This window comes from Mastigoproctus giganteus, chromosome 12 (assembly GCF_048544385.1).
Source record: "Mastigoproctus giganteus isolate SK-2022 chromosome 12, ASM4854438v1, whole genome shotgun sequence".
Classification (NCBI taxonomy): Eukaryota; Metazoa; Arthropoda; class Arachnida; order Uropygi; family Thelyphonidae; genus Mastigoproctus; species Mastigoproctus giganteus.
In genome coordinates this window covers 68,512,231-68,538,229 of record NC_143586.1, presented here as the reverse complement: position 1 = coordinate 68,538,229, position 25,999 = coordinate 68,512,231, and the positions used below count along the sequence as shown (strand labels likewise).

Here is a 25,999-nt window from a genome sequence, read left to right as displayed (position 1 = left end):
AGTATCCCTTTCAATTAGTTTAGTTCTCCAGTTTTCAAACAATTCTTGAGGGAAAAAAAAAATTATATAAATCAAAACCAGACAAAAATCTAGCTTGAGGAAGAATTATCTTAATGATATTTATGATGATAGTATTCACAGAATTAATCAAGATATTGGGGAAAATTGCATCTGGTTGTTTTCTGATGAAATGGCACCTGCTTATGGCTGTTATATTGGACATTTGGTATGTGAGAAATTAAACAGATCCTCCTCTTCCACGTTTGCTTGTTTGTAAGGTTCTTGAAAATCAGAATGCTCCACTGTTTCAAGGTGTGAGTGATTCTTTGTGGTTATGGCCAGAGTGAGAATCGATCGAGCAATGTGGCCTTGAGTTACTAATGCTCCTAGAAACCATCAACAATCACCGAGAATTAATCCATAACAAAAAGTCTGCATTTTTGTTGGTGTTTTTGCCCCGTATGTGTTAAAAGTAGCTTCTGTGCCATAAGGTTTTCTTCCCAAACCTAATCCACATTAGGGAACAATTTAAGTCAATTTTGGCAAAGTGAATAAAGTTATTTCTTGCGTAAAAAAAAAAAAAAAAAAAAAATCATAAAAGCTTCTACATGCATAACTATTTACAAAGATATGCTACCTGGTCCTCCTTTCCACAAGAGTCTATTTTTTCAAGATGGTGGACAAAAACCTGTAAACCTGAAGCCAAAGTCTAATTCCTAGTGTTTGCTGACATTTTTAGTAAAAACTCGTTTTTACCACATACATTCTGATAAAAACTATTTCCTTTGAAATTTTAATTAGTGGAAACCATGAGAACATTGTAAAATGTAATACAGGGGAAGGTTAAACTTTAGAACAAGACTCGTACCTATCAGTCTTTGCAATAGCAAATGATGGCCAGATCTAGTTCTGCCCACTGCTTCGTGCAGATCTGATTAGCTGCTAATCACCACGATTTTGCATTAGAGTAAATGCAGTTCTGCAAGTGAATAGAGCCATCAGGAATTTAATAGACTTTCATATTCAGCTAGTAGAAAAAGGTTAGGTTACTTTTATGCCACCAAATTCAGGACAGATTCTAGCGAAAAACAGTGTCTGTAATGTTTAGTATGCACCACTTTTCTTTTCACTTGAATCCATCTTGAATTTGGTGGCTTAAAGTAACCTGACCCATTTGCACTACTGGCAGTGAAACTCTGTTAAGAAAACTCCTACCACAGATGAAGGTGACATTTCCTGGCCTGTCTTTTTTATTCCTGCTTGCAGAACAGCATTCACTCTAATGCAAAATCATGGTGATTAGCAGCCAATCAGTGTGAAGCAGTCAGTGGAACTAGATCTGGCCGTCATTTGCTGTCACAAAGATCTATGGGTAAGAGTGTTATTCTAAAGTTTAGCCTTCCCCTCTGTTACATTTTACAGTGTTCTTGTGGTTTCTACTAACTGAAATTTTGAAGGAACTAGTTTTTACTAAAAATGTTAGTAAATACTAGAAGCTACACTTTGGATGCATTAAGAGCTTCTTGTTTTATTAGTGAGAATTGATATTAATGGATTTTTGGTTTTTACTGTAACATATACATAAAAAAAAGTTGTTGATTCTTTGGACTCTGTGGATGATGCAGCTGTTCCCATTTCTATGGCAATTATTTCCAGTTCTTTAGTTGGAAAATATTTGCTGTTCATTGAGACTAATTTTGCTTAGTTATCTAATTCTATAACCAAACTTGAAGCATGCAGCCTTTGAGCAGTGCAATTCAAGGGGTAGAGAAAATGTTCAGTTAGAAATTTCAGCCATCCCTGACAACATAGGAGTAAAAAGAAGAACTAAATTTTATAATGTTTTACAAAAGAGCTGGATTTCATATTTTAAGGAAACCATGAATTTATTATTGGAAATGAGCAGGAAAAATGTGAGCCTTTCAAGCTTTGAAGGCTCACATTTTTAAGTTTAGCTCACTTGCTGCCATTGATTTGGAAAGATCATTCTCTGCTTTTAAAATTCTTTTGGACAATAAATACCACACATTTATAGTAAGCCACATTGAAAAATATATTGTTGTTTACTACAACAAAGGTTAATCCACATATACTTATTTTAAAACTTTTCATTTAACAGTTTTTAACTTTTAAACCTTGAATATAAAGAAATTGTAACTCAGTAAATAAATAAATCTGCAATAATAAATGTAATAAATGTGTTATAATAAAGATAATAAATGTAAAATGTTATTGTGTATAATAGCATTTTAGTGCATGTTTTTGTGTATTTTATGGCATATTTTCCCTATTTTTTTTAGTGCATATTATCCCATCTAATCATTGTTATCTCCAGTTCATCTCAGGTGGCAGTTTTCTCAGCTTGAATTCTTGCCAATATTTGTTTCTCTTGCTCTGATGTTTGTATTAATGCTCTAGAATCTGGGAGGTGACTCTGGGTGTGTTCTAATGTTCACTATGCTAACGACAGCCATCTGCCCTTGTATTTCACCCATTGTAAAACAGCTTTTTTTTTTTTTTTTTTTTTGATTGGCCATCCAGCTCCACAGAACCCAGACAACTGTTTGATCCTGTTTATATTCCTTCAGTTGGGTTTACACTACTTGTACTCACAGACTGGACATCTTAAAAGCTTTTCCAACAAACTGGCTCCCCATTATACAGTCTTTCTCTATTGCAACTACTGTAATAATGGTATGTGTGACGAGCCATTCCAGTGGATATGCAATCTGCTTATTTTTGCTTCTAACTTATAGCATATTTGATCATTTGCTTATATCATCAGAATGTTCCAACTTGCAGATTTTCACAGTTCCGTTAATTCTTTTGGGATGGAGCGATTTTCATGACACTGAGTGTTATATATATGTATATATATGATAATCTGTATAATATCATGGTACATGTGTTGTATCATACACATTTGGGATAATTATTTGAGCATGAAATAGGTCATTCAATAGATAACCGTCTCCTGAACTTCACGTACTTCCTAACCTGTACTTTCATATAAACATTTTTCATGCAAGTAAACAACTGAACTAATGTTATTTCTGTTTTTTCTTCACTTCAGTTCTCCAGATACTACAACTCCCCATCAGAGTGTTGTCTGTCATTCAAATAATGGACTATCTTCTGTATGGAAAGGCTTTATTGTGATGCTAGATGTTACTAAATTTGTATCAAGTGCATATAAAGTATCTGGCCCAACTGATTTTCTCTCTCAGGTAAGGTTCTAAAATTCCCAGGATACTATATATATCCACAGTATAGAATTAATACACATGCCTAGTTTGCATTTATATAAAGTCAGAAAGTGACAGAATTCTCAAATTTCTCACATAATCTCTTGCTTGTTGATGCCAGCTGCACTACTATCTGTTGCATTTAATGTCTGTAAATTTTTTTAATTTGTCTACCTTTTCATAAACTCAAAAACATTCAAGGAATTATAGAAAATTTGTAGTAAGATTTTTTTTTTCTTTGACAATTACCAGTGACAGGGCAATTTGAAGATCATTAAAAATATTTAAAAAAAATTGAATTGAACAATAAGTTCATATAAAAAGAATAAGAGTAACACTTCACTGTATTAACACAAAATTTATTAAAATTTTGAAATCTGAATAGTTACTACAGCATGACCTCCCTTAATGGGCACCTCTCTAAACAAAACCTCTTGTTGTGGACACTCAGGTTTGTAAAGATACTTATTATCTTTACAAACAGCCAAAAAAAAAAAAAAAAAATCACACCATTCCCTCCAAATGCCTGCCCAGTTCCTCCTTAAATTTATTTAACCTATCAACTTCCACGACAGATGGAAGTTTGTTCCAGCAATTAACCACCCTCTGGTTAAAGGCAAATTTCTGCACATCTATTCTACATCTGTCTTTTCTCAATTTGAATTTATATCCCCTTAGGTTCGTAATCTGAACAAGTGGAAGGATTCCATCAGAATTGAGTGTGCTCAACCCATTCAAGGCCTTATACACCTCAATCAGATCACCACACAGGTGCCTAGTCTCCAGCTGCTGCAATTTGCAGAACATAAGCCTCTCTTGGTAAGAGGATCCCTTCGTTCCCCTCTCCAATCTTATTGCCCTTCTCTGTACACGCTCAAGCAAATTTACATCCTTCCTAAAATGAGGCCTCCAGACCTGTATGCAGTATTCAAAGCGTGGCCTGACCATTGCCTTATACAGAGGGACAATCATCTCCTTTTCCCTGCTAGCAAAATTCCTATATATCATTGAGAAAACCCCATGACCTGCCCTGGTAGCCTGTCTGCATTGCTCAGAAAACTTCATATCTGACTGCACAATTACTCTCAGGTCTTTTTCATTTTCTACCACCTTAAGTGTAGTACTACACAGTTAGTACGTTTCTCTGGGGTTACTTCTACCCATATGCAGTACTTTGCATTTGTCAAGGTTAAACTTCAGTTGCCACTTCTTATCCCATTTGCCCAAATTATCTAGATCCTGTTGCAGTAGCACACTGCCATTACTGTCATTAACAACCCTGCCAACCTTTGTATCATCTGCAAATTTTGACACTAAGCCTGATATACCTTCATCAATATCATTGATAAATATACAAAATAACAGAGGACCCAACACCGAACCCTGTGGGAATCCACTAAAACATTATTCCACAAAGAGCAGCACCCATTAATTACCACCCTCTGTCTTCTCCCACTCAACCATCCTTTTATCCATTGTAGCAACCTTAATACCATTCTGCTCCAATTTGTACAATAGTCTTCATGCGCAAAAGTGTCAAAAGCTTTCCTGAAATTGAAATATATGACATGGTCTCCGACAGTTTTTAAATTCTGTACAGTGGGATAAACTGATGATGTTACCAACAGTAAATTCTAAGTGGGAAGCATTCAAGGAATTAATCGTGGATGCTACTAAAAGTTTCATGCCTATTAAGAAATTTTGTTCAAGGTTTAGGCCTAAATGGTTATCAAATGAACTAACGAGACTCGTGACAGAGAAGAAAAATGCATGGGATGCATATAAATTATCAAGAGACTCAGAAGCCTATGGCAGATATAAGCTATTCTGTAATCAGGTCACAAAGGAGGTTAGGCAGGCGAAGGCAGATTACGAGAAATCCTTGGCAAAAGATGCTAAGAAAAACAGCAAGGATTTCTTTACTTATATAAACTCTAAAAGGAAGGGGATGAATCTGATTGGTCCACTTGACATCGATGGTTCGACTGTTGATGATCCTGCTCAGATAGCAAATAAACTGAATGAGTATTTTGCATCTACATTCACACATGAGGAATTATTAAGGTTTGAAAATGGCAGAAGGTTATCAAATTGTAGCAGGATACTTAATGATTTTGTAATAACTGAAAGCAAAGTGGAGGAGAAATTGTTGAAGTTAAACATAAGAAAAGCACTTGTGGTGGATGGAATCTATCCAGTTATATTAAAGGAGGCGGCAAAGCAACTAAGCAAACCCTTAGCCATAATTATGAGAGCATCCTTGGACTCCGGGGAGGTTCCCACGGACTGGAGATGTGCAAATGTATCCCGAATTCACAAAGCGGGATCGAAGGGTGACACGAGTAATTACAGACCAGTTAGTTTAACTTCTGTTCTGGGTAAAATAATGGAGTCATTGGTTAAAGATGCATTGCAGGATCATCTAGACAAGACTGCAGCAATAATTCAGACACAGCATGGGTTTGTTAAGGGAAAGTCTTGTCTGACAAATTTGATAGGATATTATGATGTGGTTACAAAGGAACTGGATGTCAAGTGGACCAATCAGATTCATCCTCTTCCTTTTAGAGTTTATATAAGTAAAGAAATCCTTGCTGTTTTTCTTAGCATCTTTTGCCAAGGTCAAAGTCATTACAGTAATACTAATTAGATATGTGATGGCTATGAAATACACATTCAGCATATGACACAGTATTGTTGGTGAGGAATGTTTACAAACTTATTTGGGCTATCTGTTGCATCAAAGCAGTAAAATTGCTAGATTGAGAATTGGCTTTTCCATAATTTAAAACATAAAAAAAAAAAGAGTAGTGTAATGAATACATATACAGGATTCAGTTTGTGACTTGTATATAGGGGAAAAAAAAAAAAAAAAAACCCTACCAACAGATTACATCAATAATTTTGACCAGTAGCCCACGAAAATATAACATTATAGTAATGATACAAATCTGAAACCACTTCCAGCTGGTAAAGGATATCTTCAAGTTTTTATTCACCAACTGGAAAAGTGCAATGTAGTAGACAGCAGCATTATTACAAAACTGTGATCATGATGGAATTTACCAACCCAGAATGGAACAGTGTATACTTTGGTTTTGCCACTGCTGTTATACATAAATTTTGAACACAGTTTAAGAAGGAGTCCTTGAGTACACCTCCAAGTCTGCAGTGGTACAGAAAATTTGTGAAGGTTACCTGTTTGTGCAATCATCCTAGTAGAGGTGACGACCCAACAAATGTCAGTGAGAGTGCAGTGGAGCTGGCTTGAGGAAGTTTTTGGTTGTTCTCAGGATGTAGTTTGATTGGATGGTATTGTAGGCTGATGGATGCAAGGAGAAGCTGTTGGTTGACATTATCAGCAAGTAATAATGAAATCCATATGATATGCCAATCATGAACTGAACATGTTGAGGTCAGTAGTGTGTAATATATTATGTCACCATCTGAGGATGAAACCATACATGTTGCTGCTCATACAGAAGCTGTTGATTGACAGCAAAACCAAGAGAATGGAATTTTGTTTGTAAATTTCTCCATGATTATAAATTTGTATTATGTATCCTATTCAGGCAATGACATTTTAGTTTTGTAAAGGTGGTTTGTGGACACTGTACATTCAATATTTTTATATTTGATAAAAATGCTATGTGATGCTTTGCGTTACTCTTACTGCTTTAGTAACACAGGTGTCCAGCTTTTTGTTGACCGTATGATGATTTTCCCTTGGAATGCAGGTCAAATTTTTCTTAGGCATTATATTGATTAAATGCTAATTTTTTTAAGAAATTAAATTTCTGGCTGTTTGTACCAGAGCTTTGTGCAGAAATATAAAGAGGGAAGGATTTAGATCCTTAAACAGAGGGGCAGTATCCTATTACATTAAAAAATTCTACGAGCAGAAACAATGAATGAGTAAGTGATAATTAGATCACTTATTGAAACTAGTAAGTGATGTATTTATTCATAATGAAATTGAAATTGCAAAATGAAATTAGCATTATCATTAGTAGAGGCATTTGATGCAAGAAAGCAAGCTTATGCAGCATCAGCCAAAAAAAAAAAAAAAAAAAAAACCACTTCCACTTCACCCCTCTGTTCGTTCAAAATACCAGTCCAGCTGAGCCTTAAACTTATTTAGGCTATCAACTTCCACGACAAGGGATGGAAGTCTGTTCCACCAACCAACCACTCGCTGGCTAAAGGCAAATTTCCGCACGTCTATCCTACATCTGTCTTTCCTCAATTTGAATTTATGCCCTCTCAGGTGATTATTCTGAGCGAGAGGAAGAATCCCATCAGCATTGAGCATGCTCAAACCATTCAAGGCTTTATACACCTCTATCAGATCACCTCGCTGGTGCCTAGTCTCCAGACACTGTAATTTGCAAAACTTAAGCCTTTCTTTGTAAGAGCACCCCTTTGTTCCATTCACTAATCTTGTTACCCTTCTCTGTACTCGTTCCAGCAGCTCTACATCCTTCTTGAAATGAGGCCTCCAGACCTGTATACAGTATTCTAGGTGTGGCCTGACCATTTCCTTATACAAGGCAATAATCACCTCCTTATCCCTGCTAGAAAAATTCCTATATATCATTGACAATACACCATGAGCTACTCTTGCAGCCCGTCTGCACTACTCAGAGAACTTCATATCTGCCTGCACAACCACCCCCAGGTCCCTTTCATTCTCTACCACTGTCAGTGTAGTACCACAGCGTTGATATGTTGCTCTGGGGTTGCTGTTTGCCATGTGTAGTACTTTACATTTGTCAATGTTAAACTTCATTTGCCACCTCTCAGCCCATCTGCTCAACCTTTCCAGATCCTGTTGCAGCAGCATACTGTCAGTAGTGTCCTTGACAACCCTGCCTACCTTTGTATCGTCTGCAAACTTCAACATTAAGCTTGATATACCCTCATCAATGTCATTTATGAATACAGAAAACAATAATGGACCCGACACTGAGCCCTGAGGGACTCCACTAATAACATTAGTCTACGACGAGCAGTGTCCATTGATTACCACTCTCTGTCTTCTCCCCCTCAGCCACCACTTTATCCACAGCAGCAATTTGCCTCCAATGCCACACTGCTCCAATTTGTGCAGCAGTATCAAAAGCAACAGTATCAAAAGCCTTTCTAAGATCCAAGTATATAGTATCCAGTATCCAGTCAAATTGGTCAGGCAAGACTTCCCCTTAACAAAACCATGCTGTGTCTGAGCTATAGCTGAAGTCTTGTCTAAATGATCCTGCAGTGCTTCTTTAACTAGTGCCTCCATTAATTTTCCTGGAACAGAAGTTAAACTCACAGGTCTATGATTACTTGTGTCAGCCTTTGATCCTCCTTTGTGAATTGGGGTGACATTTTCACATCTCCAGTCTGTGGGTACCTCCCCTGAGTCCAAGGAAGCTCTCATAATTATGGCTAAGGGTTTGCTTACTTCCTTTGCTGCCTCCTTTAATATAACTTGATAGATCCCATCCACCCCGGGTGCCTTCCTTGTGTTTATCTTCAACAATTTCTCCTCCACTTTACGCTCAGTTATTACAAGATTCTCTAGCTTACTGCTAGAGTTGAATACACCTCTGGCTTTCCCCTCGCTAAATAACTCCTCATGTGTGAATGTGGATGCAAAATATTCATTTAGTTTGTTAGCTACCTGAGCAGGATCATCAACAGTTGACCCATCGAGATCAAATGCTCTGAAGAAAGCCATTAATATTCATTTTTGCTAAAAGTTAATTAATTGAAACAGATAATCAATATAATAAAAAAAAAATTAAATAAGCAGTTAGTTACAGTGAATTTCATTTTTCCGAATTATTGAAACTGACTATGCGGATCTCTTAAAAGTGGACACCACCGTATATAGTGGACACTTTCTCCTGACTGAACGGTGTTTGCTTTTGAGAGATTTCACTCTATTAGATACCTAAAAAAAATCATATTTGTTTTTTTCATTAAGATCTAAACAGTTGTAACAGAATGAAGATTTTAAATCTTGCTAACTCACATGGCTATAGGCCTTTTTTTGTTATAGCTTGACCAGTGCTGCCTTGATTTGAAGACCTGGATATATCCTTTGTTTTGAATAGGATGCTCTAAGGATGTAGTTTGATTGAATCGTATTGTGGGCTGATGAATGCAAGAAGTTATTTTGGGTGACATTATCAGCAAGTAATAATGAACATAATGGAATGATTTGATTATTCTGTTTGGGCACTACTGTCATTGAAATTGATAAAAACAGTGACTGAACAGAACTACTTAGTCGCACGTGCGTCCATGTGTGCGCGTGCAGTGGTGGACAAAAAAAAACTGCATCACCTTAAAAAAAGTAACATTTGTAATTTGTAGTGAATGTATAAGATATTGTTTGATTACAGTTATTTTGTTTGTTGCAAAACAAAGGTATTGCATCAGATAACACTTCTTTTGCATCAGACAGTAATTGCAAGGTATTGCATCAGCAATTTCTATGAATACGGCATTGGAAGGGTATACATGCTCATTAGTATCCTGTTTTCCTGTTTTACGGAGATGTAAGCACGGCTCTGTATGTTCAGTTGACACCAAGAAAAAAAAAAGTGTAGCTGTTGCTCTGCCCCAGGAAGGGCTTTCTACGTGTAGTATCACTGATAAAATAGGCTGTCAACAGTATTCCGGGTGCTTAAATTAAAGTGTGAAACCGGTGATGTGAAAAGAAGACCTGGATCAGGCTGTAAGAGAGTGACTATGTTTTCCCAAGATCAATATTTGAAACAGCTGTGCCTTTGTAATCACCATGCTAGTGCTCCTGATCTAAAACTGGACTTTGAGATAGCCTCTGGTATAAGGTATAAGGTATGTTAGTGTCTAACGGCTCCTGGGATTTCTCCCATCTCCGCAATATAGCCTCTGGTGTTGAAACAAGTGCATGAACTATCCAATGATGGCTTTCGGAATGTGGTCTGCATGCCTATCGGCCCAAGGAGAAGCCTTTGTTGAGCCAACAAATGACTTGCTTGGGCTAAAACACGTTTCATGGACAAAAGAGTAATGGGACATAGTGTGCATAGTGTTAGGGTCGGGCGCCACCTGTGGTTTCCCACATCTGCGCCTGAGAGTAATGGGACTCTGCCATCTTTTCTGATGAATCGAAATTCAACCTTCATGGCTCGCATGGGAAGCGATATATCAGAAGACGAAAATCGGAGGCATGCCATTCTGACTGCATAACACCAACTGTAAAGTTCCGGTCAGATGGTCTGGGGATGCCTAACAAGCAAAGGGATGGGACAAATTAAGTTTATTAATGGAACGGTGAATGCAGAAACCTACACTGCCGTCTTGGAAGAGTGCCTGAAGCCCGTTATTAGAGATCACCACACAGATGTCCAAAACTGCATTTTTCAACAGGACTCAGCACCTTGCCACACAGCAAAATTGGTGTAAGTTTTATGCTATTTAGATTCAATGATGAGTTTGCCTTCTTGTCTCATGAGGCTTAAAACATACGTACACCAATAATTTTCCTCCCTTAAGGTGCAGTCGTACCTCAGAAATGCTGGCATTACAGTGTTGGACTGTCCCGCAACAGTCCACATTTGAACCTTATTGAAAATTGCTGGTACATAATGCATCTAAAATTGCTCAGAAGAAGCCAACAAGTAAGATTCAGCTGCAGGAGAGCATTGTAAGAGTGTGGTACCATGAAACTGGGCAACCGTATGTCCAGAAGTTGATTAACTCTATGCCAGATCATTGCAAGGCTGTAATTGCAGCTTGAGGAGGAGCAACAAAATATTGAGGACTTATTTTGCTGATTTACAGTACATAATACTATTTTGTTAACTTGTCATTTCGGTTTGTACACGTAAATGCAATAAAATGTATGTTTGGTTGTCGTGATTTCCATTTGCATGATTTCTCATATTTCCATTAATTATGTATTTTACCCTTTGGGAAGATATTTATGGCAATTGGGTATATCAGGTGGAGTTTTTTTATTGGATTTCATTCACAGAGATATATATATATCCCATCTAACAAATGCATTTCGAACACAATGCAGCGCAAAACACATTATTTGCACAATTCACAAGTGATTTTTTTTGCCTGCCACTGTATATATTAACAAATAAATCCATATATTAATTATTACCATATTTATCAGTGTGCAATCAACATTAACACCTCCTTATTCCAAGGCTCAGGATAAGGAGGTGATTTTCCCATTGTAATGGAAAAATTCCCATGCATCATTGACAGAACTCCATGAGCTCTCATGGCAGCCTGTCTGCACTGCTGAGAGAACTTAGTATTTGACTACACAATTACTCCCAGGTCTCTTTTTTTCATTTTCCCCTACCCTGGGTTTACTGCAGTTAGTACATTACTCTGAGATTACTTCCAGCTGTCTGCAGTACTTTGCATTTGTCAGTGTTAAACTTCAGTTGCCATTTCTCAGCTCATCAGTCTATTTTTTCTAGATCTCGTTGCAGAAGCATGCTGACATTACACCTGATATACCCACATCAATATCATTAATAAATACAGAAAAAAACAATGGGCCTAGCACCAAACCCTGAGGGACTCCACTAACATTAGTCCATGAAGAGCAGTGTCCATTGATAACCACTCTCTGTCTTCTACCACTCAACCATACCTTTATCTATAGCAGCAACTTGCCCTTAATGCCATACTACTCCAAACTGTACTGAAGTCTTCCGTGTGCAACAGTATCAAAAGCATTCCTGAAATCCAACTGTATGATATTAAACTTATTTTTTACATCCAGTACCTTTGTTATTGCATCATAATGTTCAGTCAGATTGGTCAGACCAGATCATCCCTTAACAAATCTATCCACTATTAGTACATTCCTGTTTAGATGATTATGCATTACAGCAGGCCCTTGTTATAACGCGGTTTGCTCTATGCTGATTAGCTATAATGCTGTTCTTATATTACAACCCATATCTCACTCTAACTGTCACAACTCACTATAATGCTCTTTTACCAGCGTACAGATTAAATTTTTGGCATGTTTAACGAAAACATTTCATCTGATGTAGTCGATAGTCGATTCATCTGATGTAGTTGAAAATAAATAGCAAAACAGCATTAAAAAGTTTCCCACACTCGGTGAAATTTTCTTCCATGCTAATTTAGTTGCAGTATGGTGGCTTGTTATGTAGTTCCGAGATCAACATTTTAAAAATGATCAAGCATATTGCTTGTAATATTTGCGTTATATGCATTTATCCGAAGTCTAGTCATCACTCAGTACAGTAGTAGTAGTAGTGGCATGTGATGCAAGAAAGCAAGTGTATGAGCTGATGAAGCATCAGCCAAAAAAAAAAAAAAAAAAAATCACACCATTCCCTCCAAATGCCTGTCCAGTTCCTCCTTAAATTTATTTAACCTATCAACTTCCACAACGACAGATGGAAGTTTGTTCCAGCAATTAACCACCCGTTGGCTAAAGGCAAATTTCTGCCCATTTATTCTATATATTGTCTTTTCTTAATTTGAATTTATGTTCCCTTAGGTTTGTAATCTGAACAAGTGGAAGGATTCCATCAGAATTCATCATGCTCAATCCATTCAAGGCCTTATACACCTCAATCAGATCACTACACAGGTGCCTAGTCTCCAGCCACTGCAATTTGCAGAACTTAAGCCTCTCTTGGTAAGAGGATCACTTCATTTCCCTCACCGATCTTGTTGCCCTTCTCTGTACACGCTCAAGCAAATCTACATCCTTCCCAGTGTTAGGTAACGGACAGTTTACTTGAACATTGTATAATAATTAATTCAACACAGTTATTTTCGAAGATGAAGAATGGCAGATAAGAATTAAAAAGTGAGAAGGTCTCGACGTGGTACGAAGCCTGCTAATGTAAGAAAAAGTATGAATTTGAAAATTAAATTATACATTTTGAAGCAAATCGATTCCGTTCAAAAACAAGTAGATGTGTGCAATCATTTAGGACTGGCAGATTCAACTGTAAGAACAATTATAAAAAATAAAGAATTAATTTTAGCAGCGGGAAAGACAGCTGTTCCACTGCAAACAACTAAATTAATTATGGCTAGGCTGGCTATTATAATTAGCATTAGCATTAGCAGAGGCATATGATGCAAGAAAGCAAGCTTATTCAGCATCAGCCAAAAAAAAAAAAAAAACACACCACTCCCATTTCACCCCTCCGTTCGTTCGAAATACCTGTCCAGTTGAGCCTTAAATTTGTTTAGGCTATCGACTTCAACAACAAGTGACGGAAGTCGGTTCCACCAACCAACCACCCGCTGGCCAAAGGCAAATTTCCGCACATCTATCCGACATCCGTCCTTCCTCAATTTGAATTTATGCCCTCTGAGGTGATTATTTTGAGCAAGATGAAGAATCCCATTGGCATTGAGCATGCTCAAACCATTCAAAGCCTTATACACCTCTATCAGATCACCTCGCCGGTGCCTAGTCTCCAGACTCTGTAATTTGCAAAACTTAAGCCTTTCTTCGTAAGAGCAACCCTTTGTTCCATTCACTAATCTTGTTGCCCTTCTCTGTATCTGTTCCAGCAGCTCTACATCCTTCTTGAAATGAGGCCTCCAGACCTGTATACAGTACTCAAGATGTGGCCTAACCATTGCCTTATACAAGGGAATAATCACCTCCTTATCCCTGCAAAAAAAATTCCTGCATATCATTGACACCATGAGCTACTCTTGCAGCTCGTCTGCACTGCTCAGAGAACTTCATATCTGCCTGCACAATTACCCCCAGGTCCTTTTCATTCTCCACCACTGTCAGTGTAGTACCGCAGAGTTGATACAGAGTTGATACGTTGCTCTGGGGTTGCTGTTTCCCATGTGTAGTACTTTACATTTGTCAATGTTAAACTTCATTTGCCACCTCTCAGCCCATCTGTTCAACCTTTCCATTGAAATGGAGAGACTTCTAAATAATTTTATTGAAGTAATATCCAACGCACAATTCCGTTAAGTTAAATATTATTAAATAAAAAGCGATTAGCCGATATGATGATTGATCTGAAGAAAACTGACCTTTAAAAAAAAAAAAAAAAAAAAAGTGTGTCAGAGAGAGAAGCCGTGCAGATCAAGAAGGAGCCGAAACTTTCAAAAAAGAACCTCTTAAAGTTATTGAAGAGAGGTGTTATAGTTCTCAACAAGTTTTTAACATAGATGAAACAGGACTTTTTTTTTTTTTGGAAATGAATGCCTAAAAGAAGTTTCATATCGAAAGAAGGAAAAAAAATGCCAGGTTTCAAAGCGGTGAAGTTGACCACTTTGAAGTTCAAAGTGGTTGACTTTATTGCTGAGTGGTAACACTGAGGGGGAATTTAAAGTGAAACCCCTTTTTGTTTACCAGGAAGAGGGACAAAGTACAACTAAAGTTGACCAAATATACAAAAACTCAACAGCCCAGGGCCATCGGATTAATAAATTCATGATTTTAATTGGCCTTTTAATTTTAATTTCAATACATAACGGCACCTCCGTAGCCAGGTGGGAAGGAGCAGCAGTGCGTAGCACACGCTTCTTGATTAGACCGGGGTTCGAGCCCATCACCACCAAATACTGAGGATGCGGAAAGGTCAGAGAATGACCACCGCATATTCCAGGAGCAATATGGCCTTAGTTGCTAATGCTCCTAAAAAAACCAAATAACAAACATCAATACATAACATAGTTACTTTACCACATAATTATATACGTATGTAGTGGAAAATATTTATTTGTGAGTCGTGGTGAGCACTGTATTCCTTCAACATTACAGGAATACAGTGCTCACTTAGCACTCTGTTTTTCCGGAACGAATTATCAGTGTTAAGCGGGGTTCACCTGTACTTCTTTAATCAGTAACTCTTGTTATTTTTCCCAGAACAGAAGCTAGCCAATAGGCCCTTAATTATTTGTGTCCCCCTTTGATCACCATTTGTGAATTGGGGATGCATTTGCACATCTGTAGTCCATGAGGATTTCTCCTGAATCCAAGGATGCTCTCACAATTATGGCTAAAAATTTATTTACTTGCTTTGCTGCATCCCTTAATATAACTGAATAGATCCCATCCATCCCATGTGCCTTCCTTTTGTTCAACTTCAACAAACTCTTCCACTTTCCTAAAGAATTCTTCATATATGAAAATGGATGCAAAATACTTATTTATTTTTTCAGTAACCTGAGTATGATCAACTGTTGCACAATCAATATCGACCAATGCACTATGATCCAGTCAATATGTGGAGAGTTCAAATCATCCATTATAAGACATTCTGATTTACTGGCCCACTCCATTTCTCTATTCAGTTGTTTATTGTATTCATCAGAGTCATTAGGCCTACAATGCACTCCTTCTTGCATTATTGTTTCCCAGTGCTTATGTCACACCAAACTGACTCAACATGCATTGGCCACCCATGTCAACTGGATACACTGCCTTCTATTTTATGTGCTTCTTAACTAAGAACATATCTCAGTTAAGAAACATACATTTGCACAAACCTGCACTTCACACACACATAGCCAGTGTCTAGTACCAGGTACAGATGATCCAGCAGTGAATGTGGAGAAACCTGCAGACTGCAACAAAATACCCAATGACAATGTCCTTTCTGTACACACCAAATTCTGCATCCCTTATATCTGAGTGGCATCATGTCTCTGATATCCCCACAATGTCTGCATTTGATGACTTGACTAGCACTTCAAATTCATCAAATTTATTTACTGTGCTCCTAGCATTGGTGTTCACACAAGTATACAAATGCCTGTTCTTACCCTTAGTTACTCTAAAACAGCATATGTATTTACTTGTTCAGTGATGTCTCACAGCTTTGAATTCCCTAATACCTTTCTTTTAGGGCTGTTGCATGTACTAATAGAAGCAGTGCAAGAATCACTTTCACCTCTGCCTGAAGCCATTGGTAATCTATTACTCTGTCCAAGGAAAACTGTTACAAACTAGCAGTTTTCCTAACCACCTGACTCTGCCTCAATAGCATATGGAGTTCAGGTGGAACAGTTCAAGGCAAAACACTTTTTCCACTTGAATTCATTTAGTTTATTATGTTATTATAAATTTGTATTAGTAGTGGCAAATGATGCAAGTAAGCAAGCTTGTGCAGCATCAGCCAAAAAAAAAAAAAAAAAAGAGCTTGCAGAATCCATTCAAATCCTTAAACACCTCAGTCAGATCACCCCAACGGCACCAAGTCTCCAGATGCTGCAGTTTGCAGAGCTGGAGTCTTTCTTGATAAGAGCACCCTTTGGTTCCACTTACCAATCTTGTTGACCTCATCTGTACCCATTCCAGCAGCTCTATGATCCTCCTAAAATGAGTCCTCCAGACCTGTATGCAATATTGAAGATGTGGCTTGATCATTGCCTTACACATTTAAATATAAATAAGTTAGTATGCATAAGTTGCTGAACTTTTAATTGAGTAGTTACATTTTTGGACCCACTTTGGGAACTATCATTATGCTGAAGATGTTGGAGGGGGTGGGTATTTACTTGAAGATGCTGTGCTGGTAGTGTACGACTTTTGATTGATTTTCTCATCAAGAAACAGAGTATTTGCAAAAAAAAAAAAAAAAAAAAGATACCCCATCATTGATCTTTGAATATTGACCTAAAGAAAGTTTCCCGCTCTAATTTTGTCCTGGTGACAGAATCCAAAGTGGATCCAGAAACATAACCAGTCAACTGAAAGTTTAGCATCTTGTATATACTAGATGTGTATTTAATTTTATATATAAATGAGTATAAATTTATATATAAACAAATTTAATCATAATTTGAAAGGTATTTTGTTACTATCCAATCAGACACTTTCAGATGACAGCTGATCCCTTTATTTTGAAAGAAGTTTGCCATTCTTTCATTCTCCATCATCATCATCTGTTATAATTTGTTGTTTCATTTATCATCATATTCATCATTCAGTTATTCGTCATTCATGCTATTACAGCATTTTCATTGTGAAATTTAAGATAATTTGTAACATTTTCCCTTCAGATCACTTCAGAAACCTGCACAACTATTACATGACTATTTTTTTAATGGAGTATTTTTCAGCATTTCTTATGGGTGATTAAGATCTTATACAAAATTTTTTATTACATCTTTTTACAAACAGTAAGTTAAATCTTCTATTATGATTATTTTAATCTGTTGTATTATGTATCATTGTATTCATTATATTACAGTATTCTCACTATGAAATTTATGATAACTTGCAGCATTTTCCCTTCAGATCACTTCAGAACCCTGTACAACTGTTCCATGAGTTTTTTTTTTTTTTTTTTTAATGGAATATTTGTCAGAATTTCTTATGGGTGATTATGATTTTATATGAAATTATTATTACATCTTTTTACAAATAGTAAGTTAAAACGATAAGTAAGCCCCACCTTAGTTTTGCCTGTTTTAGTTAAATAATTGAAATCATTCTTATAGGATATTCCTGACACCATCCAGGTTTGTGGACGCATCATTCCAGACCAAGTTTGGGAATATTTAAGCAAGATAAAGCAGTCTGGTAACAAAGTGAGTTCTGCATGTAATATATAGTGCATTTTTATATTGTAAATGCAGCCTGTAATGAGGAGTCCATAATAATAAAAATTATTTAATGTCTTATCATTCAGTAACATTAAATATAGGTAAATTACATGGTAATAAATGCACTTTGTAACTGTGTAATGCTCTAAACTGCAATGATAATGTAATTTTTTCATACTTTTTTCCCTCTCTCCCTGAAAGATATAATATTGCATTTCTTTCAAGATAAATGAACAGCACAATACAGTCAAACCTCTATTTCGATATCAGATAATTCGAAGAAGCATGTAATTCGAAGATAAGAGTAGTCCCTGGCAAACAACGTAGGATTTTGCTTACTTCTTAGTTCGAATAATTTGAAATACATGTACAGTAAACCCCCGCTATTCGCAGGTTGTTGTTGTTTTTTTGATTTTTAGGAGCGTTAGCAACTAAGGCCATATTGCTCTGGGAATATGCGGTGGTCATTCCCTTGACCTTTCCACATCCTCCGTATTTGGTGGTGACGGGCTCGAACCCTGGTCTAATCAAGAAGCGTGTGCTACGCACTGCTGCTCCTTCCCACCTGGCTACGGAGGCACCTCTATTCGGAGGGGTTACGTTCCTAAGAAATGCCGCGAATACCGAAAATGCGAATACTGAGTTATGGCTCCCATAGTAATAAAGGGATTCCGTTCCAAAGTATGAAATATATAAGAAAAACTAGTCTAAAATTTTGTCTATGTATGTATTATATGTACCTTCATAATATGACTATGTACATAGGCAGTACATAGTGAAATTGAAGCATATGGCATCGAAATGAAAATAAGAAACAATTTAATATTAAATGTAATATTTATTAGAAATTTCAAACAAATCTTTCAAACCAGAGCCTATGCTAGCTAAAACACTTATCCCGCCAGTGCTATCACCAGTTTCGCTAAAGTGTTGATAAAGGAGTTTTGCCTTTTCATGGATGATGAGTGAACTTAATGGAATTTTATTTTGGGTCAGTCTTCTATCCACAGATTTAAAGCTTTTTCCATTTTTTCTAATTTAACATCACTAGTTACAGAGCAAATTTTTGAAGCAATTAGTGCGTTTTCACGGACACTATGGCGGATTTTTCTTCCGATTTCTTGATTGATCGTACCGTACTGTTGACTCATTAATTTTATAATGTTTTGCCACTGAGGAGACACTTTCACCATTAGAAATTTTGTCTAATAACTCGATTTTATTCGCTAATGTCATCACCTTCTTTGATATTTTCACATATCCCTTGTTATTCGTTGCCATATTTTTGTACGCGTTAGAAAGAATTTGTCCACAATAAAGTCACTTTCTTCCGTTAACACACTCGAAAAAGTCTGTTTTACACTGCTTTTGCAGTGTTTATATGCTTATAAATTGAATAAATTTATCAAGTTATAAATTAAAAGAAGCGACGAAACCGTCCATGACAAGCGCATAACACATACTGAACAAGGATTAGCGAGAAACATCCACGCTCGCGATTTTGTCACCCCTCTCCCCCCCACCCACTGAGCGCTGTTTTTACTGGGAAAGATAATTTTAGCCATGCCCATGTTTTTTTATGGCGGAAAATGTTCACGGTGCGTTAAATTTCACATTTTTTTTTAGGTTTCATTTTATATTAAATCAGTGACAGCGAAAACAGATACCGCGAATAGCGGGGGTTTACTGTACAATGAAATTTGAAGTCCTTATCTGGTCCAATGACCTGCAAACATATCATTTAATTTGAAATCTCCAATCATATTGCATGTGTTACGTGGAAAGTTTTACGTGCACAAATAGTGTTTTTGTTCTCCATTTACCGACTATACATTGTTTGTTTATTGGATGACCATTCAAGGTCATCCGGATTATTTGAAGTCTGTGTGGGACATAGCTTCGAACTTCAGAAAGCACTTCACCTTAAGTTGCATCGTTAATGCTTTTTAATTTTATTATGGTTAATGCTTTTTAATTTTATTATGGTTTTTTTAGTGCAGGATTTATGAGGTTCTACCATATAAATTTTAAATGCAATATGATAGAATACTACCATGTGTTAGATTATAATCCCCTTAAGTCAGTTTTTTCTTTCTCTTATAGAAAAATTCTGTTTTGGTACAGTAAATAGAAGAAAAGAGCTATGAAATGGCTATGAAGAGGAAATATAATGAGCTAAATATTTCGAAAAGTTAAATCTGATTTGTGAGGTTGATAAAGGAGTGCAAACTAAAACAGAACTTGCAAAACAATATGGTATCGTGATGCCATAGAAAAACAATTCAAGAAAGGAAACGATGTTGGAAGGATGAAGAGAACACAGTGTGCAAAGCACGAAGACGTAGAGAGTGAATTATTAGAGTGGTTTTTTCAGTGCAGGGCTAATAATATTCTGCTATCAGGACCTGTGGTGAAAGAAAAAACTGAAAAAATTTCACTTAATTAGGCAAAGATTTTAAATGCTCCAATGTGTGGGTGCAACAATTTCAAAAACAGCACAATATTGTAACACTATGGGTTTGTGGTGAAGGATCTTCAGTGGACATTAAGGCCGCAGAAAGGTGGCGAGAAAATGTAAAGCCTGTTTTGCAGAGTTACTATCCAAAGAATATTTTTAATATGGATGTTGAGTTTATGCCAGATAGAACACTGGCAATGAAGGAGTAAAACATGTAGAGGAGAGAAGAGAAGTAAGAAAAGGGTAATGGTTCTGCTTTGTTGCAATTCAGATGGAAGTGAAAAGTTGCAGCCTTAGGTCATTGGAGAATATGAAAAACCACAGTTTCAAAGGAGTGAATGGCCTGCCTTGCATTTACATTGCTAACAAGAATGAATGGATGATGGCAAAATTATTGTGCGAGTGGATGCAATGTCTCGATAGGAAGATGGCTGGTCAAAATCGTGAAATTCTTCTCTTGATGGACCAGTGTGCAGTGTACAACTGCGAAGGACTTGTTCTAAAAAATATTAGAGTTCTTTACTTACTGGCAAACACAATCAGCTACATGCAGCCTCTAGATCAGGGAATTATTTACCATATTAAAGAGTTATACTGGAAAAAACTGGTGAGTTACCTCATCCGGGAAATGTCCAGGAACATTCTCATTACAGAAATTAGGAAATGGAACATGCTGGATGTGATGAGGAACATCGTAGTTTCATGGAAAGAAACTCCTTTGTCATTCAAAACTGCTTCAGAAAGGCTGCTTTTGGTAAAGAAATTTTTGATCATGATGATCATGATGCACAAGAAGCCTTTGTATGGCCTGAGCAGCAAGTTGAAATGGAGTGTGCAACCAATTTTGAATTATATAAAGTGTGATGACAATGTAGTCACTACTGCAGGCGACCACACTCCTGAGAAAAGTAGCACAGATTCAGAAGAAGAATCAGATGACAAGGAACAAGAGCCATTGGAAGGTGCGTAAGGAGGTATTTTTGGCAATTTCCACCTTGGAGAATGTGCAACTTAAGCATTCGTGTTGAGAACGCTAGTCTAGCAGACACAATGGACAAAATATCAAAAAAAGTACATGAACTATACAATAAAAAAAATGAAACAAACTATGTCGGATTTCTTTGTTTATAAAACATAAGTTTGTGCAAATGTTATTTCAGTTGTCTTTTTTATGTAAAGTTCATTGTTTTAAATTTTTTTTTCTTGCTTATCTCTATAAAGAATTTATTTTAGCATTTGCCTCCGAGAACTGCCATTTGCCAACTTTTCCCACCAGAATGATGCAGTAAGTAAATTCCTTTTTTTTAATAAAAGTTCGTTTAATTCGACCCCGGATAATTCAAAATTGTACTTTTTTGTGCCTTGAATTTCAAAATAACAAGGTTTTACTGTATAGTAGAAGCTTGTTAATTGCAAACTCAGTTTATACAAGGTTCAAAGTGTGTATTGTTCCCCTGCGAAAGAATAGGCTTTTCTATATTTATTTTGTTTTGTATATTTATTAATGATATTGATGAAGTTATATCAGGCTTAGTGTCGAAGTTTGCAGATGATACAAAGGTTGGCAGGGTTGTTAATTACAGTAATGGCAGTGTGCTACTGCAACAGGATCTAGATAATTTGGGCACATGGGCTAAGAAGTGGCAACTGAAGTTTAACCTTGACAAATTCAAAGTACTGCATATGGGTAGAAGTAACCCCCAGAGAAACGTACCAACTGTGTGGTACTACACTTAAGGTGGTAGAAAATGAAAAAGACCTGGGAGAAATTGTGCAGTCAGATATGAAGTTTTCTGAGCAATGCAGACAGTCTGCCAGGGCAGGTCATGGGGTTTTGTCAATGATATATAGGAATTTTGCTATCAGGGAAAAGGAGATGATTGTCCCTCTGTATAAGGCAATGGTCAGGCCACGCTTTGAATACTGCATACAGGTCTGGAGGCCTCATTTAGGAAGGATGTAAATTTGTTTGAACGTGTACAGAGAAGGACAACAAGATTGGTGAGGGGAATGAAGGGATCCTCTTACCAAGAGAGGCTTAAGTTCTGCAAATTGCAGTGGCTGGAGACTAGCACCTGCATGGTGATATGATTGAGGTGTATAAGGCCTTGAATGGGTTGAGGACGCTGAATTCTGATGGGATCCTTCCACTTGTTCAGATTACGAACCTAAGGGGACATAAATTCAAATTAAGAAAAGACAGATGTAGAATAGATGTGCGGAAATTTGCCTTTAGCCAGTGGGTGGTTAATTGCTGTAACAAACTTCCATCTGTCATTGTGGAAGTTGATAGCTTAAATAAATTTGAGGAGGAACTTGACAGGCATTTGGAGGGAATGGTGTGTTTTTTTTTTTTTTTTTTGGCTGATGCTGCATAAGCTCATACACTTGCTTTCTTGCATCACATGCCCCTACTACTACTATGTAAAAATATTCATTTATTACAAATTCAGTTAATATGTATTACAGAGCACACTTTTACCCCATTTGAAATTAATAATGTCATTTTGTATGGCTAATACAAAGATCGATACAGTTATCCTATTATTGCTCCACTACCAATATGCATGTGACTACCTTGTTCTACCTTTCCCAAAAGATAGTGCTGACTTGTTAATTTACTCTTACATTAAAGAAAAGTCAGTTTATGGTAACTGCAACATATATGCACTATGAAAAACATCTCTTGTAGGTCAGTTGCAGTTGTTGCACTATGTTCCAACAATCTTTTGTTATCATCTGTTTTTGTGTCATTTTTAGAAATATCTGAGATAATATCTTTTTGTTGCTTATGACTTTAAATTAATTTATGTTTCATATTAAATCTCATCAACTCTAGCTTCTACCTTCTAAGAAAGATGCTCAGAATGTATTGAACATAATAAAGAATGTGTTAGTCTTCAGTAATGTTGATAAAGAAACAACTTATGCATTTGATAATAACTGTGCTGTAATTAAGAATGCATATATGACAAAATCTGTACAAACAAATTTGATTCTTTCTTTAAATTAGATTAATTCTTCTGTATATACTGTATATATATATAGAAGAATTAAATTATAAATTAAAATAATTAATTAATTAATTTAATTTAAAGTATGCTATATTTTTATTTCAAATATGTTGCTTCTTTTGTCTTAGTTTATCTTAAAAATAATATATGTACTATTTTTATTATATTATTAGACAAGGCCTTTGTTATTGTTTGTATGAAAGAAATTCTACTTATATAGATTCATATAAACCTTACACCCTCTAGAGTTCTTTGCTTCCTTTTTTTTTTCTTTTTTTTCTTTTTTCATATTTCAGTTTATCAGTTTTGCTCTCTCTCTCTCTCTCTCTCTCTCTCTCTCTCTCTCTCTCTCTCTCTCTCTCTCTCTCTCTCTCTCTCTCTCTCTCTCTCTTTCCAGGTGGGAAGGAGCAGCAGTGCATGGCACACGCTTCTTGATTAGACCGGGGTTCAAGTCTGTCACCACCAAATACGGAGGATGCGGAAAGGTCAGGGAAGGACCACCGCATATTCCCGGAGGAAAATGGCCTTAGTTGCTAATGCTCCTAAAAACCAAATAACAACAACTCTCTCTCTCTCTCTCTCTAAATATCAGTAGTTGATGCTGATGACATGTACAGTTGACATTAAGTTTTTCTAAAATTTTTCAGTACAGCTGACCAGGTCATTGTTATTTATCATCAGTATTTTAGTCGATTTCCTCAAATGTATAGGAAAAAGAGATTGGATAAGGGATGCAGCAATAACAAAAGTTATTTATTTATTATTTTTTTTTGCGTGTTTTGGTAACATATAAAATATATGCTTATAAATATAAAATAAAATGAATTCTACTTCTTGACCTTTGGTCAAGAAGTAGCATTCACTGTTTTTGTTTTCTTTTATTTTTATGTTAGATGCACTTCATGCATTTATTATGTATGACTTGCATAATAATAATATAATGTATATTATAACAACAGGTTATATATTTATATATAAATATATAATATGTAATAATAAAAGAATATATTTTAAATAATAATGTTATTTAAAAAAGAATAAGAATATCAAAATATTATACAGTCAGTCCTCGTATAACACGTGTTTACACTACACGAATTCGATCATACACGATTTATAAATAGGGGAATGATATCTTATATAACACGAACCGAATTTGCATATGCACAATTCGCCTTTGTGTTTACAAGAAATGGCAGTCGAACACAGAATCACTCCAACTGAACGCACCACGATAGGAACGAAGAGAAGATTCTGAAAATGTATTTATGTTTTTTATATCAGTGAAGGGGAAACACATTTCACCGTAATAACGTAAAACCAACACGATTCCAGCTATCGGTATACTCGCAAATGCAATTAGATCGAGTTTACTACCAGTTTATAACAGATTTCACTAGCAGAAATGCAACTGGAAATTGTTTTTATTGTTTTATGGTAGTAACCCCTAGAAATGTGCTTTAGTAAAATGTGAGGTGTTAATAGTGCATCTCTGCCTTTACGGTGTTGTTTATTCAGTTGCTACACGCGCACAGCTTTGTTTATGCGTATCAAGTGTGCCTCTTCGTTTTGTAATTGTGCCTTATTCCCTAAAAATGAATAAAATATTTAAAAGGTGTGAAAAGGAAGCGTCAGAGAGATGCTCTGTTTATCAATATTTCTTTTCTTTTTCTTCAGAGAGAAAAAGAAAAGAAATATTGATAAACAGAGGCGGACTGGGTCAAAAATTCTTATCCAGGAAAATTATGGTTTTTCCCGGATAAGAAAAACCATAATTTTGGCCATAAACCTCATACTATGGTTTATGGCCAAAATCACAGCGGCCTCTGGCCCACCGGAGGTTCCCCGGTAAGCCTTATGGCCAGTCCGCCTCTGTTGATAGAAAAAAAATTATGAAACGCTTTGAGCGAAATGAAAGACCATGTGGTATTGCACATGCTACAGACCTAAATGAGACAACGCCGAGAATTACAAAGAATGCAGAAAAAATAGCAGGAACAACTCAAAGTGTAATTAAAATACATTAAGTTAAGACACAAAGAATTGGAAGAGATGGAACGGCTGTCATCTGTATGGATAGAAAACCAAACAAAAAACCAGTTAAGTTTGCTTACAATAGAAGCAAAACCAATAAAATACTTACGTATTTTATTACGATTATTTATTGTGTTTGGCAATGTTTTGGTTACCAATGTGTGTTCAACCTTGGGTGGTCGGCACCTAACCCTATTTTTCCCATAGCGCCTGTTGTTTATATTGCATGATTTTGCATTGCACGAGGGTTTCTAGGAACACAACTATCGTGCTATATGAGGACTGACTGTATTTAAATATAATGCCTCATGCTTAGATCTCCCCCCCTCCTTTGATAACACAGTTTCATTAGATGGGAGGTCCTTGTACTTTAGCATTAGCAAGGGTACATGATGCAAAAAACAAGCTTACATAGCATCAATGAAAACACACACACACACACCACATACACCCTTCTCATTTCACCCATCCACTCGCTCTAAATGTTTGTCTAGTTCTGTCTTGAGATATTTAAGCTATCAACTCTTACAACAGATGGAACTTTGTTCCAGCAATCAACCGCCCGCTGGCTAAAGGCAAACTTCTGCAAAACTATCCTACAACTGTCTTTCCTCAATTTGAATTTATACCCTCTCAGGCAATTATTCTGAGCAAGAGGAAGAATCCCA

General features: G+C 36.4%; 1 protein-coding gene across 5 annotated transcripts in view; it reads left to right on the top strand.

Moving 5' to 3' along the window:
* The window catches only part of pps (protein partner of snf), a 656,065-nt gene that overhangs the window by 575,302 nt on the left and 54,764 nt on the right, over window positions 1-25,999 (top strand). For all 5 annotated transcript variants that reach the window (XM_090386465.1, XM_090386467.1, XM_090386466.1 and 2 more), the window contains 2 exons: window positions 3,074-3,227; window positions 17,721-17,810. In XM_090386465.1, coding sequence (XP_090242591.1) covers window positions 3,074-3,227; window positions 17,721-17,810 — 244 coding nt within the window. The remainder of the gene's footprint in view (window positions 1-3,073; window positions 3,228-17,720; window positions 17,811-25,999) is intronic.